This window comes from Dermacentor silvarum, chromosome 6 (genome assembly GCF_013339745.2).
Source record: "Dermacentor silvarum isolate Dsil-2018 chromosome 6, BIME_Dsil_1.4, whole genome shotgun sequence".
NCBI classification, from domain to species: Eukaryota; Metazoa; Arthropoda; class Arachnida; order Ixodida; family Ixodidae; genus Dermacentor; species Dermacentor silvarum.
The window spans coordinates 4835743-4852467 of NC_051159.1; the positions used below are offsets into that span (position 1 = coordinate 4835743).

At 49.7% G+C, this 16725-nt stretch overlaps 1 protein-coding gene across 1 annotated transcript in view; it reads right to left on the bottom strand.

The window, feature by feature from the left end:
• LOC119455264 (solute carrier family 13 member 3-like) overlaps positions 1-4683 on the bottom strand; it is a 46586-nt gene extending 41903 nt beyond the window's left edge. The window contains exons 1-4 of the mRNA XM_049668630.1: positions 4592-4683; positions 3568-3637; positions 2571-2628; positions 2039-2069 (exon numbers count right to left, since the gene is read on the bottom strand). Of these exons, the coding sequence (XP_049524587.1) occupies positions 2039-2069; positions 2571-2628; positions 3568-3637; positions 4592-4683 (251 nt within the window). The remainder of the gene's footprint in view (positions 1-2038; positions 2070-2570; positions 2629-3567; positions 3638-4591) is intronic.
• Positions 4684-16725: the final 12042 nt, after the last annotated feature.

A 16725-nucleotide genomic window follows, 5' to 3' on the forward strand; every position in this document is an offset into this window, starting at 1 on the left:
GAGAGCGCCAGACATCACTCTTTCTTGGCTGGGAGTCGTTGATAAACGGCGTATTACGACGGCTGAACCCGACTTCTTTCCGTTCCGTGGTGTGCACGACGTTTTAGGTATTATACAGCGACGGACGTCGTACGGTTTCCGCATAAGTCATTCTAACTTGCTCCCGCGGCTGTCGTGCCCCGAAGCGTTCAGTAACTTGGATGGCTTGCCTGAGCTCGTCTCGCACCATCTCCGCCACAGAAAGTCGCGCGACCGGGGGCTCGACCGCCTGCATTTTTTGGAGTTCTTCTCTTATGACCGCTCTTATTAATTCTCTCAGGTCGCTGACGTCGCTTCCAGTGTCACGTTATGGACGCCACTCGAAATTGCAGTCACGTTTCGATTGTACTGCCTGGCGCGCTGTTGTAGTGCCCTTTCCATTGCAGTGGCTTCAGCGAGAAAGGCCGCAAGCGTAGTCGGTGGGTTGCGGATAAGGCCGGCAAAGATTTCCTGCTTTACGCCTCGCATTAGGTGTCGAACTTTTTTGTCTTCGGGCATTGAAGCGTCTGTACGTCTGAAGAGCCGAGCCATATCTTCAATATACGTCGTGACGCTCTCATTAGGGGCTTGAATTCTTGCCTGCATCGCCAACTCCGCTCTCTCTTTTCTGTCGGTGCTGGTGTAACTAACTTCCGACGAAATTCGTCCCACGATGTCAGTGTCGCCTCGTGGTTTTCGAACCACGTGTTTGCGGAATCCCCGAGAGCGAAGTACACATAACGCGCCGCTTGCGCTCTTGGGACCAACCGTTGAATTCGGCTACCCTTTCGAAGTGGTCAAGTCAGTCTTCGACGTCTTCAAGAGCACCCCCGTGGAACACATTGGGTGTTTGCGGCTGATGCAATATTACCGCGACAACGGGGTACTAAACGAAACCACCCACCGACGTCGCACTAGCCGCACGCTCATACTTGCGGTGTTGTGCAGCGATTCACTCGCCGCGGTTGCAGTAAGCGATCGTAAAGTCTCAACGATTTTAAACATTAAAAAAATGGTGTACTCATTCTATTTTCAAATAATAATAAGAAATTTTAATATATGGCGAGTTTCCACGTTGTTTTTTTTAGCGATGCAGGTTTGGATGCTTCGTGAGCAGGAGGCGACCTTCGGCGTCGCTGCGACGGAAATCGCGCTGTCGCAGACGCATGTGAAAGCTCTCAGCGAAAATCGGTCTCCGACGTGCGCGGCAGAACGTTTTTTTTTCGCCCCAATCGCGCCATGTGAAACAGCCTATAGTTGTTTCTATACGACGTAATCTTTTACGTCGTTTTCTTTTTTGGTCCGAACTCTGAAGAAAGCCGCAAGAAAAAAAAAAGAAAAAAAGACAGAAAAAAGGACAGAAAAAAAGGAGGCAGATCTCACGCCCTGTGGGAATCGATGTTATGCGAAGCAGTGTGCGGGGAGCCTACCAAGTTAACGAAACGACCATGAGAGCACCAAGATGTACGCGGCTCTTTCACGACCTACATGACACGCATGTCATGACATTCATGTCATGAGTCCTCAGGCATCCCTTTAGCTCCACCTAAGAGAACTTAACGCGAAAGCCTTAGTCATGCTCATGACAATGACTTCGACCATCAACCTTTAGCCTTTTCCTTCACTTAGTACCACATAAGAACCCATTCCATTGGTTTTGAGTGCTAATCTTTTTTCGCCGAGTTATTCTCATTTTTGCTGAGTCATGGTCATGACTATCACTTCTACCACAATCCTTTAGTGTTTTCTTCACTTAGTACCCACGTCCGAACCCATTTCAGTGGTTTTCACTTTTTTGACTGAGTCATTGTCATTTTTGCTGTGTCATGCCCATGATTAGACCTCTACCATCATCCTTAAGTGTTTCCTTTACTTAGTGCCTACGTCCGAACCCATTCCAGTGGTTTTTGAGTGTTAATATTTTTTCGCTGAGTCATATTGTCATTTTTGCTGAGTCATGCCCATGATTATGACCTCTACCATCACTCTTTAGTGTTTCCTTTACTTATGTAGCGCCCACCGTCCCCGCTCGGCCGGCGCCTTGGGGCCGGCTGCGAATGACGAGAAAAATAAAGTTGGGCGGCGCGTGCCAGCAGCGCAAGCACGGCACGCGCTAGTCCGTTATGAAAGCCAGCTGAGCTGGTCCCCTTGTTCTGGCGCTCCGCTGCGACCCCTCGGTTCACGACAGTGGTGATTCCGGCCTAAGAGATGACCGACCCCAGCAGCCTCCCGCCCTCAGGTAACCTTCCGCCTGACGCTACCTCGCGCCCACTGGACATAGCAGCTCTACAGCTCCGCCTGCCCACGTTCTGGCGCCAGAACCCGCAGGTTTGGTTCGCCCAGGTCCAAGCCATCTTCGATCTGCATCACATCACCTCGGAGACTTCGCGGTTTTGCCACTTACTTTGCAACCTGTCTCCTGAGGTGGCTCAAGAAGTGGCGGACGTTATCGCTGCTGCACCTTTAAGTGATGCCCCGTACCAGCAACTGAAGCAGAGTATTTTAGAACGCACCACGGAATCTGAGAGCGCGCGCCTCCAGCACCTGCTCACCTCCGAGGACCTTAGAGATCGCCGCCTTTCCCAGATGCTCAACAGCATGCGACAGCTCCTGGGCACAAGCAACGTCGACTCGTACAGTGCGCTGTTGGAGCTCTTCCTGCAGCACTTACAACAGTCCACCTGCCTTGTCTTGGCCGCTACAGAGGACTTGACCCTCGACCGCCTCGCCCAGCTCGCTGATCGACTCCACGACGCGACTTCTGCTTCAGTCGCCGCCCTCTCTTCAACGCCACAGTCCTCAATCATGGCCCGCTTAGAGGCCCGGATTGACCAGCTCGCCGTTTCCATCGACGCCCTTCGGACGTCCTCCCATGACCATCGCGACTCCCCCTCATGTCCCAGCCGCCGTCCCTCTTCCCCGACCAGTCCCCGCTCGCGCAGTCCTCGACGCTTGCCTATCTGCGGGTGCCACGCACTTTCCAGCAACGCGCCCACCAGTGCAAGTCCCCATGCGAATGGTCGGGAAACGCACCGCGGTATCACTGACGGCGGCATGGGACCTCGCCTTACAACCCGGCCACCTTTTCATAGTCATGGATCGCATTTCCGGCTTGCAGTTCCTTGTAGACACGGGTGCCGAGGTCTGTGTACTGCCGTCCTCCAAACGTGACCGCGCTTCTAAGGCACCTGGACCTACGCTCCGCGCGGCAAACTCTACCTCCATCGCCACGTATGGTCTGCGGTCCCTCACTCTCGACCTTGGCCTGCGGCGCACATTCCGGTGGGTCTTAATCGTGGCCGACGTCCATCAGCCTATCCTCGGTTCCGACTTCTTGATTCATTTCGACCTTGACGTCAGCATGCGCCGCCATCGCCTGATTCACAGCAAGACGCACCTCTCGATCCCTGGCGTTCTGTCGGCTGTCGCTCCCACCTGGCATCCGCACGCTGATCCCAATCATGCCCGTATGCTCGTATCCTCGAAGACTTCCCTGAGCTGACGAGGTCCTGCAATTTAAATCAGCCACCCAAGCATAGCGTCACCCACCACATTGTCAGGCGTGGTCCACCCGTCGCCGCCCGTCCGCGCCGCCTCCTCGATGAGGGTCTGGCCATTGCTAAACGGGAATTCGAGCACATGCTTCAGCTAGGCACTATTCGCCCTTCGTCCAGCAATTGGGCCTCCTCGCTTCATCTGGTGCCCAAGAAAGAACCGGCTGACTGGCGTCCGTGCGATGACTACTGGGCGCTCAACGCTCACATGGTCCACTATAGCTATCCCCTTCCGCACATCAAAGATTTCACAGGCCATTTGGAAGGATGCAAAATCTTTAGTAAGGTGGACCTTGTCAAGGCCTATCACCAAATCCCCGTTGAGCCCGCTGATATCCCGAAGACAGCCATTACTACACCCTTCGGCCTGTTTGAGTATGTGCGCATGCCCTTTGGGTTTCGCAACGCAGCTCAAACGTTCCAACGATTCATTGCCGAGGTAACGCGCGGCCTCCCGGCTGTATTTGCCTACATCGACGGCATCCTCGTCGCGAGTCCCAATCCACAATATCATGAGCGTCACCTCCGGGAACTCTTTCAGCGCCTTCAACAATTTGGCCTGGTTGTCAACCCCCAGAAATGCGTATTTGGGTCTTCTGAGCTCGAGTTCCTGGGCCACCACATCTCGGCACTAGGAATTCGTCCGTTGCCCTCTCACGTCCAGGCCGCGAAAGACTTCCCATCACCCACTACCCTACGTCAGCTGCGTGAGTTCATCGGCCTAGTGAATTTCTCCCGGCGTTTTATTCCCCACTGCGCTGAGCTTCTACACGTACTGACTGACCTTCTTCGCACAACCAAGGGCTCCTCATCCGCAATTTCCTGGTCCCCCGAAGCTGAAGCTGCTTTCAGGGCTGCTAAACAAGCCGTCGCCGATGCAGTACTGCCCATCCACCCGAGAACCAACGTGCCAACCCGCATCATGGTGAATGCTTCCAGTGTGGCCATCGGCGCTGTTCTCCAGCAGAAAATCAACTCCGAGTGGCGCCCACTGGGTTTCTTCTCTCGGAAGCTCCAACCTGCTGAGACTCGCTACAGTGTTTTTGGCCGCGAGCTGCTCGCCATCTACTCTACCATCCAGCACTGTGGTAGAAGTGATAGTCATGACCATGACTCAGCAAAAATGAGAATAACTCAGCGAAAAAAGATTAGCACTTAACCCAATGGAATGGTTTCTGATGTGGTACTAGGCGAAGGAAAAGGCTAAAGTGATGGTCGAAGTCATAGTCATGAGCATGACTAAGGCTTTCGCCTTAAGGTCTCTTAGGTGTAGCTAAAGGGATGCCTGAGGACTCATGACATGAATGTCATGACATGCGTGTCATGTAGGTCATGAAAGAGCCGCGTACGTCTTGGTGCTCTCATGGTCGTTTCGTTAACTTGGTGGGCTCCCCGCACACTGCTTCGCATAACATCGATTCCCACAGGGCGTGAGATCTGCCGGCTTTTTAAGTATTAATCTTTTTTCACTGAGTCATTGTCGTTTTTGCTGAGTCATGCCCATGATTATGACCTCTACCATCATCCTTTAGTGTTTCCTTTACTTGGTGCCCACGTCCGAACCCATTCCAGTGGTTTTTGAGTGTTAATATTTTTTCGCTGAATCATTGTCATTTTCGCTGAGTCATGCTCATGACTATGACTTCTACTAGCATCCTTTAGTGTTTCCTTCACTTAGTGACCATGTCGGAACCCATTTCAGTGGCTTTTGAGTGTTTATCTTTTTCGCTGTGTAAGTGTCAAGACCTACATGACACGCATGTCATGACATTGTCATGACCTATCATTTATGTTTGTCATACACTCCTGTCATACTATGCCAATTTTGGTACCTACCAAGTTAACAAAACGACCATGAGAGCACCAAGACGTTGGCGGCTGTTTCATGATCTACATGACACGCATGTCATGACTTATCATTTATGTCCGTCATATACTCTTGTCATAGTATCCCAATTTTGGTGCATACCAAGTTAACAAAACGACCATGAGAGCACAAAAACGTAGGCGGCTAGTTAGATACTGTCAAAGTAGCAAATGTTCGCCAAGAAATGATTCGCATTTAAAAAGAAGTCACTGAGCGCTTGCGAATCCGGATTGCAGCGCTTTCAATCGTGTTTAAAGATTCCGCACGCCTCTCAAAAGCTGACGAGAGTGTTATCCAGAAGACAGCCATGTCCTATCGCTTATCATTTAGGAGCATGGCGGGTTTCGATCTTCACAGGGACGTATGCTCGACGCTTCGGCTGATCGCTTTCTTTATTTTGCAATTGGATAATGCGCTTCATTCTTTCGAAACACGATTCAGGGCTCTGCACTTTGGACTAGGGGGAGCGCTATGACGTTATGTTTACATATTTCACGGGCTTTTCAGAGCCAGAAAAAAAAAAGAACACCTAATAGATAACGTCATAGAAACGATTTGATACCGATGAGACGTTTGACTCAAATCGAGTATTGCCACGCGCCATCTATTAGCGTTCTCCGTTGAGCGGTAGGCTCTTGTCAAAGAATACGAGGGCGTGTTTAGGCTTATCTAGACAAACACGTTGCCTCCGAGATGCCTGTGCGTTCTTCACTTCTTCACTTGCGGCAATAAGCACAGCTATTGGGAGGAGAGGTCAAACATGGGGATCTCATACATGTCGGCGCATGTGTGTTTGCTATACATTATTTAGCTGATAAGTACAAGACCGAACAAGGTCGAGTTGGAATTAACTGTATCTTTTAACACATGAATAACGCTCGCCTTTATATAAATATAGAGAGCTTTAGCAGCAGCTCTATGCGCGTCCAGCAACAGCGATTGGCTTCCTTCTGCACACGCACCACTGTCAACATGAAGCGTTCAGGATTCCTGGGAGTCGTGCATGGGACTAAAATGAACTCCTTTACTAACCACCTCTGCATGCAGGGGGTTCAAAACGTGAACTACCGGGGTGCATTCTGGTGCTCTGTTCCTTGTGCTTGCTTTTCGGTACGTTGTCTCGCGCAAAAAGAGCGAGGCGGGCCTACCTGGTCTCCCAGAACATGACATCTCGGACCAGGCCTTGGGCGAACAGTGACGCAATCGGGACTCGCAGTACTGCAGGTAGTGGAGGAGGAGAAACACGGCAATTTGCAGCGCATTAAATACTATACACGAACATTGACATCAACGTTTGTTTCGCAATACTCTTTGGAATACTCTGCACTATAGTAACTTGCCCGACAACATATCATCTTGTATGCGCATATTGAAATGAAATTATGAGGTTTTACGCGCCAAAACCAAGATCTGATTATGAGGCACGCCGTAGTGGGGGACTCCGGAAATTTAGACCGCCCGGGGTTCTTTAACGTGCACCTAAATCTAAGTACACGGGTGTTTTTGCATTTCGCCCCCATCGAAATGCGGCCGCCGTGGCCGGGATTCGATCCCACGGCCTCATGCTCAGCAACTGAACATCATAGCCACTGAGCAACCACGGCGGGTTGTTTACTGATGATAAAATTATTTACTGTCCAATTCACAACAATGGTGATCATATCGCCATTCAACAGGACCTTGAACGTATTGGTGAGACTTGGTTAATTACAATAAACGTTTCCAAGTGCAAACTAATCACCTTCAGTCGTAAACTTCATAACTCTAGCGGCCTATATAAAATTGACAACATTGTGGAACGTACTAAGCAGTACAAGTACCTAGGCACCAACCTAACCCTGGATATTTATTGGTTCGCACATATCACTTCCATCCGTGCTAACGCATCAAGGTCATCAGGTCATCTACGCCGTAACCTGTATAATTCTCCCTCCAGTGTGTGTAAACAGGCTTATCGCACTTTAGTTCGTCCTCAACTTGAGTTTGCCTCCTCAATTTGGTCCCCGTATCAACAGTGGGCCTCTTCGATTATCCGCCTCTGACAGTCCTGGACTGTCCGAAAGACTGCATACGCAACGCTCATTGGCTGAAAGCATCGTCTCGGGCAGTCCGGGACTGTCAGGAACGGATAATCGAAGAGGCCCAATGTCCGATCAACATGTTAGAAGCCATTCAGAACAGATCCAGTCGGTTCATTACGCATAATTACAGATACCCGTATAGCATAACACAAATTAAACAAGACCTTTCACTTGGGCCATTAATTAGTCGTCGTGACATTGCTCGTTTATGACTATTCCACAAATTCATTCACACCAGTATGACGTCTTCTGTCAACCTTAATCTCGCTCATCGAACTTCACGCAGACTGCATAAAAAATGTCACAGTTTCGCCCTAAGGGCGAAGCAATGAATGCGACAGCAACACAACAATGTCATACGAAGTAAGGTGAGCGGCTTTGGTAGCAATATGAATTGTAGTAAACATGAGCTGATTAAGTAAGCAGGTGTGCTGCGGCGTAAGTAGACCGACATGAAGAGAGACTCGATGACCACGAGAAGGCGCGTGTGAAACCGTGGTGTTGATGAGAGAAGCGCTTCCCGTGGGCAGCGCGTGCGAAGGGGCACACCTGTAGTGCTGCACTGCCGATCCGGGCAGCATTGCATGTGTAGCGTGCGTTGGAAAATGCGGCCCGACTTTTACTAACTGAATGAACAAGCGTGGTGTGAGCGCGCACAAACAAACATGAATAGATCACACTGAATGACTGCAGACAACGACTGTCAAAACGCTGGCAGCGAGCGTATATACGCCGCAGCGGGCGAAGGTACGTGCGGTCTATCGCTTCAACGGAAACTGAGCGGCGAATGCACGGCGCATAAAGGTCAGAGCCGTGTGGAGATAAGAGATGGTGCGGGCGAGCGAGCGACGAGCGCGGTTGTTGGCAAAGTAGAAGTGCGCCCCCCCCCCCCCCCCCCCTCCAAGCTCCCTCCGGCGCTGGCATCCCGCTTCCTTGCTTGCGCGTGGGTGATTGAGTGCGTTCGCTCTCCGTGATAGCGCGCGTCCCCGCACGCTTCCGCTCGGGCATACGGCGCGCGGCGAAGATTTTATCTATAGGGAACCTCACGGCGACGGCGACGGCGACGGCAGAAATCCGGTTGAAGTGTCCATATAATTGCTATCGCAATAAAATGTCGCAGTTTCACCCGAAAGGCGAAGCATCAATTGCGATAGCAAATTAGTAGAGAGCTATACGGAGTAAGGACAGTAGTTTTATCAGCTGTATAAACTTGGACATGCAACAGCACCAGCAACGCGCAGAACGGTTGTCGATGCCGTCGGCGTTTTGCCCGCGTTCGCTCCGAACGCGCGGCGTTGGTGACTGTAGCCCGTGCCCCTCGGGGTGGTGGTGGTGGTGAAAACATTTATTTTAGGAAAATACAAGAGTTGACCCCCAAAGGGGGGACACCTAAGTGGACTCCCTAGTCCGGTATTCCATTGGAGATGGCCGCCGCTCGGGCACGCGGCACCAGCGCAGGCTGGGCGCACAAGGTAGAGCAGCTGAGTAGGGTCTCCTCCCAGGCCTCTTGTGTGCGAACGGGAAAAGGGGGGAGAGGAAAAGAGAAAAGGGCAAGCTGCAACCATGTGGTAGGTCTCGGCCAGGACCTCACAATGGCGACAGTGCCCACTTGTATTCGGCAGAAAATGGCGAGCCACGACAGGACACAACAGGGTGTTGGTCTGTAAGCGGCGCAGGGTTCGCTCATCGGCCTTAGACAAACCCCGGATCGGGGCCGGTAAAAGCCGACGACCATCGCGGTAATAGGCCAAGATTTCTCGAAAAGATGTGAGCAGGATCAGGCGAGGGGGGAGAAGGGGTAACGGCCCGGGGAAGAAGCGCGCGGGCGGCCGCATCGGTGGCCTCATTACCAGGAACATCCTCGTGACCCGGGGACCAGACAAGTCGGACGGGGTGAAATACGAAGCGCCAGGAGGCGGCCCGGAGTAGGTGAGCCGGTCGAGACGGAACCGGCAAGGTATTGGGAGCAGGCAGAGCGCGAGTCCGAGATGATGACCTTTGCGTTTAGGTGGGAGGCCGCCAAGGCAATGACCACCTCCTCCGCCTAAGTTGAAGTAGAGGCCCGAAAGGAGAGGCCATCAATCGTGTTTCCCTCGTGGATCACGGCAGCCGAAAAGTAGCCAGAGGGGGAAGGACCCGCAGCATGCACATAGAAGACACCGGGGCGAGATCCGTGTTGGGATCCTCTCGGGGCGGCTCGGAGGTTTTCGACGAGATCGGAAAGGGACACTCGTCGAGCAGAGTCGGAAGTCTTTACCACCTTCTCGCCTCGCAAAGTTTTTATATAAATATGCATTTGGTGCCGCAGCTAAACGTCGCCTCCCCTCCCTCCCGTCCCCCCACGGCATTTCGCGCGACGGAAGAAGTCGCGTTTTTCTATATATATATATATATATATATATATATATATATATATATATATATATATATATATATATATATATATATGGTGATTGTAAAGGAGGAAAGAGACGCTTAATTCTGGAGGCCTTCTGGGAAAACGGCGCTGAACGCGCGTTCTGCCCTCTGCCATGCGTTCGCGCGCTTTCACTCGCACATAGAGCATACGGCGCGCGGCGACGATTTCATCGCTGTTTGACGTCATACGGAGCCTCACGGCGACGGCGACGGCAATGCCAACGGCAGAAATCCGCTTTGAGTGTCCATATAGTTGCTATCGCAATAAAACTTTAGCCTAGCGCGTGTGTACGGTGATACCGACGCATTTAACTTATCAGCTCCCGAAGAGCTATACGTTTGTGAAATGACCTTCCGGATAACCGTGCATCAGAGCGAGATCACGCAAAGTTATTAAAATATATATATGTGTATATATCTATGCTCCAAAATTTGATGTTTCGAATTTGCCACTTCCAACATTGCCCTTGCCATTAGTACTGGTGCCGATATGTCCGTCGTTTTTTTTTCTTTTTTTTATTACGTGAAAACGATATTCTCCGTAGCACTGTTGCCGCTGAGTTAGAATTGCTTATTTGTTCGTTGTAGCGTTGCCATTTGTGTTTCTTCAACTTTGAATGTCAGTGTTACTCCCTTGCTTTTATAATGTATGTGGTAAAACTTTCGGGTTCATTCGCAACTTTCTGCCCTAATCGATGTTTGACTTTGTTAAGATGTTACTGTGCTTTAATCTTTATGTATGTATTCACTGTACTGCCCTCCCCCCCTCCCCCTTACACAATGCGGGCTCTGTAAGGTACTTTAAATAAATCAGCCAACCATTTTTCGTCTTTAACCCTTTCATTGGCAAGATAAGAAAGACTTCACCTAGAATGGTTTTATTGCTTTCGTTCTTCCTTATTTTGCTAAAATACATACCAATTGAAATATTAGATGGTTTCTCTAAAAAACTAAGCGAGATACGGTTGGTCAAAATTATTGTTGACCAAGTGGTGACACTGTATGGCTGTATGGCCCAAAACTGGTCTCTGACACTTGCTTTGGCAAGGTGTTCTGGGATGTATCTTTATGAAGCTAAGAAATAAGAGCTTGCTTAGAAAAATTTGGAGGGCGCTTAAGCTTCGTCTTTAAGAGTGAAACGTCATAGCATTCAAAGATCTCTGGCTGCTTATCAGGTTTTTTTCTCGTATATTCAAATTACAATCCTACGCTATCATATCTGTAGGTTGTGTTAAGTCGTACTTTACGATTTTCTGACAGATTTTACTTTGAGAAATTCAATTTTTGTTCACTAACGCCTTGCGCCACGCGAAGGGCCTGCCCGCTCGGGGTGGTTCGGGACGATTATTTCCGACGACGACGCCGACGCTTAGGCCGACCACGACGCCGGATTTTCTGTGACACGGGTCCTTTAACGCTATTGCGTTAAACGAAAAAAAAATCGCATTGTCGAGAATATGACCCCCACGTACGCTAAGAAGATACCGACGAAGCCTTCAGGATTTGTAACCAATATACGTCGGCTGCTGCTCACGCTGGACATTTTACTGAATACCACTGTTGAGCGGGTACACAAATAAAAGTAAATTGAAAGCCAGACACTAAAATTTACGTTTGTCTAGTTTTTGCAGATGCTTTTGTTAGGTAAACAATATTGTTGAGCTGCCAGTTAAAGGGTTAATCCCAACTGCCGTCTTTTTGTCTACCGAAGTCGCACCTGTCACTTTCTGTTGCCGTATTAGTGGCGCGGTCCATCGTTTCTTCTCAAGTTTATCTGCTATTCTAAAAGCTTATACTAGTGCAGTGTACCACGTGTACACATTTCTCTTCGAGAATGATAGTAAAATAACATTTACGACTCGAGTATGCCTGCCTCTACGCTCTAACTAATTTTCATTCGTCTGGAAATTTCCTTCTCCTGATTGTGACTACTTAGCCAAGATGAACGCGCTGAAGCGCAGCTTCAAAAAGGTGACTACCAATAACTCATTCTTGTTTCCTTGCCAGGCTTTCTAATATACTTTACGTTGCCACATTGTAATCGTCAAGCCTACACCTGGACTTTGCTGGTTCAAATTCAGTAATTTTTTTGCAAGTCCTCTCCAACGCTACTGAACATGAAAATGTCCCTTTTAAGCTACGGGTTGATGTCTCCTCGGTGATTTAATCCTTACCCTGTTCTTAGCAGCCTTCCTAATCCTCGTAATCCCATCTATTCTCAGCTTCTGGGTCACTTTTTTGAGTACATCCAATTTGTTATGGAATCTGGAATTACACACTTTCGCGCTCTGTAGCTTTTTCATTAGGTCCTCTGAGTCGTTGGAGGGCTGGCAATTTCCTGTCTGGGCTTCTTACATCGCGACTTCTATTGCAGCGCCTGAAGTTATATTTTACTAAGGTCTAATTAGACCTTAGCACACTTATTTTGGCACCCTCGTTCTCATGTGCAAAAGCCTCATATTTGTTCCCGAGAACTAATCCTATTTCTTCCGCTTTGCCGCTGGCTGCTTTAACGTTGGCCTGGTTTTTGCTGACTAATTGTCCGTTTCTCTCTGGGAATGACTTCCAAACCAAAGTCGGCCCGGGTCATGGCTAGCCACTTTACCCTACCCAATGACTTTACATACTCTGGAATATCGGTATCAATACTAAGTATTAGGTCGATTTCAGAATTTCATCTTTTCAATGAGTACTTTGTTCAGAGCAGTTACAATACAATACCCGTTCTTCAATTCTTTCTCATTAGAAGGGCGATTATTCATCAGTGTACATATATGTCCTCCTAGCCTCGCCAAGACCTAATATATCCGGGATAACGCCGGATAATTACTAAAGGAGCTCTGTTAAGCTGGCCTCCCTCGATAGAGATCGCGTGTTGAACGTGGTTACACTAAATTTCCAGGAGCACCCTGTTGGCATCCAGTAATCCTTTTGTCACGGTCAGCTGGCCAAGAAGTTTTATCGCCGCCGTATTACTGCGAGATGCATAATACAATTACTGCAGCGATAGTGTGGACTTCGAGTTTTGACGTAGAGGCACCTTTTTGAATCTCAATTGGGCTTCCCAGTGAAGCTGAACCAGAACTGGTACCCTCTAAACAAAGTTTGTACACTTTGCGGTGTGTTTTTCTCACGCAACGATAATTGTCATCAACCTTTGCTTTTGTTTTCCTGCTTGAAAACTCTACGCTCACTACTTTCCTGTCAAGAACGTTGTGTGACGCTGATAGGACGTGTGCCTTTCGTGACCTGGAAGTACGCAGTGTTAAAAAACAGGAAAGGCACGTAAGATAGATGACGATTATCGTTGCGTGACAAAAAATGCGGCCCAAAGCGTGCAGCTGCTATTAGAGTGCATAGCCACACTGGTTCTAAGCAGATTTCTTGTTCTGGATTCAGGCGCCACTACAAGTCTGAAGCATGTGCTGATTTGAACGGTGACCTAAATCCCGCGCCGTGAGTATGGAAACCGCATGATCCAACTCTATTTCATGTCGGCCTGAATAGTCATTCAATAAAGGGACACTAAATATTGCGCCGAGTCAGATCAATAGGTTATTCGTTTCAAGTCTACCATCGTTTCCTGTATGAGTATTTCTGACTGCGTTGCTCAGAAAATTACAACTGAACGTCCTGCTGCTTTTATTTTGAATTTGAATCGCCAAACGGACAAGTTCACGCAATCTCAATCTCCGCGCGACCGCCCTCCGCACGTGAAGCAGCCAGTGTTAACGTCACATGACAGCTACCATATAGCCCACAACTTGTGGCAGCACTGCGATTTTTCATTTTCGCCATTTTCTTGCTTACAAACGCTACGAATAATAAATTCGTTATTACGGAAGCCTAATTCTATCAAGCTTGACCAAATATTTTATTGCGATAGCAATTATATGGACACTTCTACCGGATTTCTGCCGTCGCCGTAGTCGTCGCCGTCGCCGTCGCCGTGAGGTTCCCTATAGATAAAATCTTTGCCGCACGCCGTATTCCCGAGCGGAAGCGTGCGGGGACGCGCGCTATCACGGAGAGCGAACGCGAGTACTCAATCACCCACGCGCAAGCAAGGAAGCGGGAAGCCAGCGCCGGAGGGAGCGCGGGGAGGGGGGAGGGGGCGCACTTCTACGCTGCCAACAACCACGCTCGTCGCTCGCCCGCACCATCTCTTATCTCCACACGGCTCTGACCTTTATGCGCCGTGCATTCGCCGCTCAGTTTCCGTTGAAGCGATAGACCGCACGTACCTTCGCCCGCTGCGGCGTATATACGCTCGCTGCCAGCGTTTTGACAGTCGTTGTCTGCAGTCATTCAGTGTGATCTATTCATGTTTGTTTGTGCGCGCTCACACCACGCTTGTTCATTCAGTTAGTAAAAGTCGGGCCGCATTTTCCAACGCACGCTACACATGCAATGCTGCCCGGATCGGCAGTGCAGCACTACAGGTGTGCCCCTTCGCACGCGCTGCCCACGGGAAGCGCTTCTCTCATCAACACCACCGTTTCACACGCGCCTCCTCGTGGTCATCGAGTCTCTCTTCATGTCGGTCTACTTACGCCGCAGCACACCTGCTTACTTAATCAGCTCATGTTTACTACAATTCATATTGCTACCAAAGCCGCTCACCTTACTTCGTATGACATTGCTGTGTTGCTATCGCATTCACTGCTTCGCCCTTAGGGCGAAACTGTGACATTTTTTTCCCATTAGGGTACAATTATACGTGGAAGGAGAAAAACGTTGGCCGCAAAGTATTTGCGTCGCTCATGGGGGACACCTAAGCTATTGCGTGGCATATTCATCATGACACGGCGTCCATATCGAAATATTGCAACGGCTATAGGCTGTTTCACATGGCGCGATTTTCACTCAGACACACAGCGAATACCGTCGCTCAGCGACCGCCACGACGTCGCGGACTCTCCGCGACGGGATTTCAACATGTTGGTCGCTCCGTCGCTGAGTCGCAGCGATCGGCGCGATGTGGGCGGAGCAACGTGACGGAACAGCAGGCGCCGTCGAAAATGGGCGCTTCTTTGTTTTACCGCGTGTTGGAAGCTCAGCGGAGCAATGTCGCGTGCTAGCTTCAATTATGTTTTAAAACAGGGCCTATCCATCGGAGCCCGTGGCTCAGGAGCTTCATGAACAGGAGCTTCATGAAAGGACACGCTGCACGCTACAGGTCGTGAGCAGACGCCGCCTTCAACTTACGGCACGTACCCACTTGATCGTCACCGTCGTGAACCTCTTCATCGCTACAAATTGCGCCATGTGTTTGCACACTCAGTGGTAGCTTCCTTCTGCCGAAGCAAATACTCTTCCAGGAGAAGAGTTGTGGCTTCGATATAGTTGTGGCGCAACAAAGAAAGAAACTAGAATATACTAAACGAAACCACACCACCGACGCCGCATAAGCCCCACGCTCATACAATGCGGTGTTGTGCAGCGTTTCACTCGATGCGGCTGCAGACTAAGCGATCGTAAAGTCTCAACGCTTTTAAATGTAAAAAAAAATGGGTTGATCCCTCTTATATAGGAATCGGTATAGAACACGAAAGTGAACGTGTCTTCACAGAAGTAGTGTAATGTTTATTGCACATTGATATATAATGTCTATTGGTGTTTTGTGGCTAAAGCGCCCTTAGGCGTTGATGCACCCACGCTGACGCCTGGTGGCACGTCTCCTCCATCACGACTACCAACGTCGATGACCATGAGCAACCGTCGTGCATATGGAAGCTGCACTACGCTGCACACGCTAGCACAACGCGAAAGACGTAGCACGTAACTGACACACTAATACAACGCGCAAGACAAAGCCACGTAACTGAATCGTCACCGAGTCAAATCAGCGCGTACAGCGCGTCGTAATTGCAGCCTCCGCGATCAACTTCAGAAACATTTTCAGAGCTAATTGCGGAGGCCACGCACCGCTGTGCTGAGTACGGTGAACGCCACCTAGGTGGCGTTGGTAGTGCTTCTTGATGCCAGCGTCCCTTCGAATGCTGGCATCGAGGCGTCGTAGTGCTGAGACCACCGAAGCGTTCACTGTCGGTGCGCGTTAGTGTCATAAATGCAGTACTTCTCTTTTCTGCTCGTAGGCGGCGGCACCGCCCCGAGCAAGAGCGCGGGTACACGGAGGAGTGTTAGATATATAATGCGCGTCTGTGTAGCTCTCTGCAAATGCGTTTGTGGCGCAATGGGTTAAACGCTCGGCGATCTATCGTCGCGGACCGAGAGGTCGTGGGTTCGATTTCCAAATTTTGCATGTTTGTGGAACTTTTTCTTCTGGTTTCTTTCTTTGTATTATGTTCTATGACGTATTTCCGTGACGGAAATACGTCAGTGAAGTCTTGGTGGACCCCGGCATAAAACACTTTCGTGTTAAAAAATGGTGTACTCATTCTATTTGAAATAATAATAGAAAGTTGCATTATTTGACTTGTTTCCATTTTTTTTTATTTAGCGATGCAGGGACGGATGCTTCGTGAGCAGGTGGCAACCATCGGCGTCGCTTGCACAGTCGCAGACGCATGTGAAAGCTGCCAGCGAAAATCGCTCTGCAACGTGCGCTGCAGAACGATTTTTTTTCGCGCCAATCGCGCCATGTGAAACAGCCTTATAACGTGAAACAAAGACGCGGTGCCTTTCGGTGTACTTGATTGCGCCTTGCTTCGATATAGCCAAATAGATAAGTGGAATCACTCAACTGCTCTCGTCAGCGTTGCCGTAACCCCGCTTGGGCAGCGGCGAGTCTTTGCCCGGCAAGACGACAGCGCCGTCCTCCCAA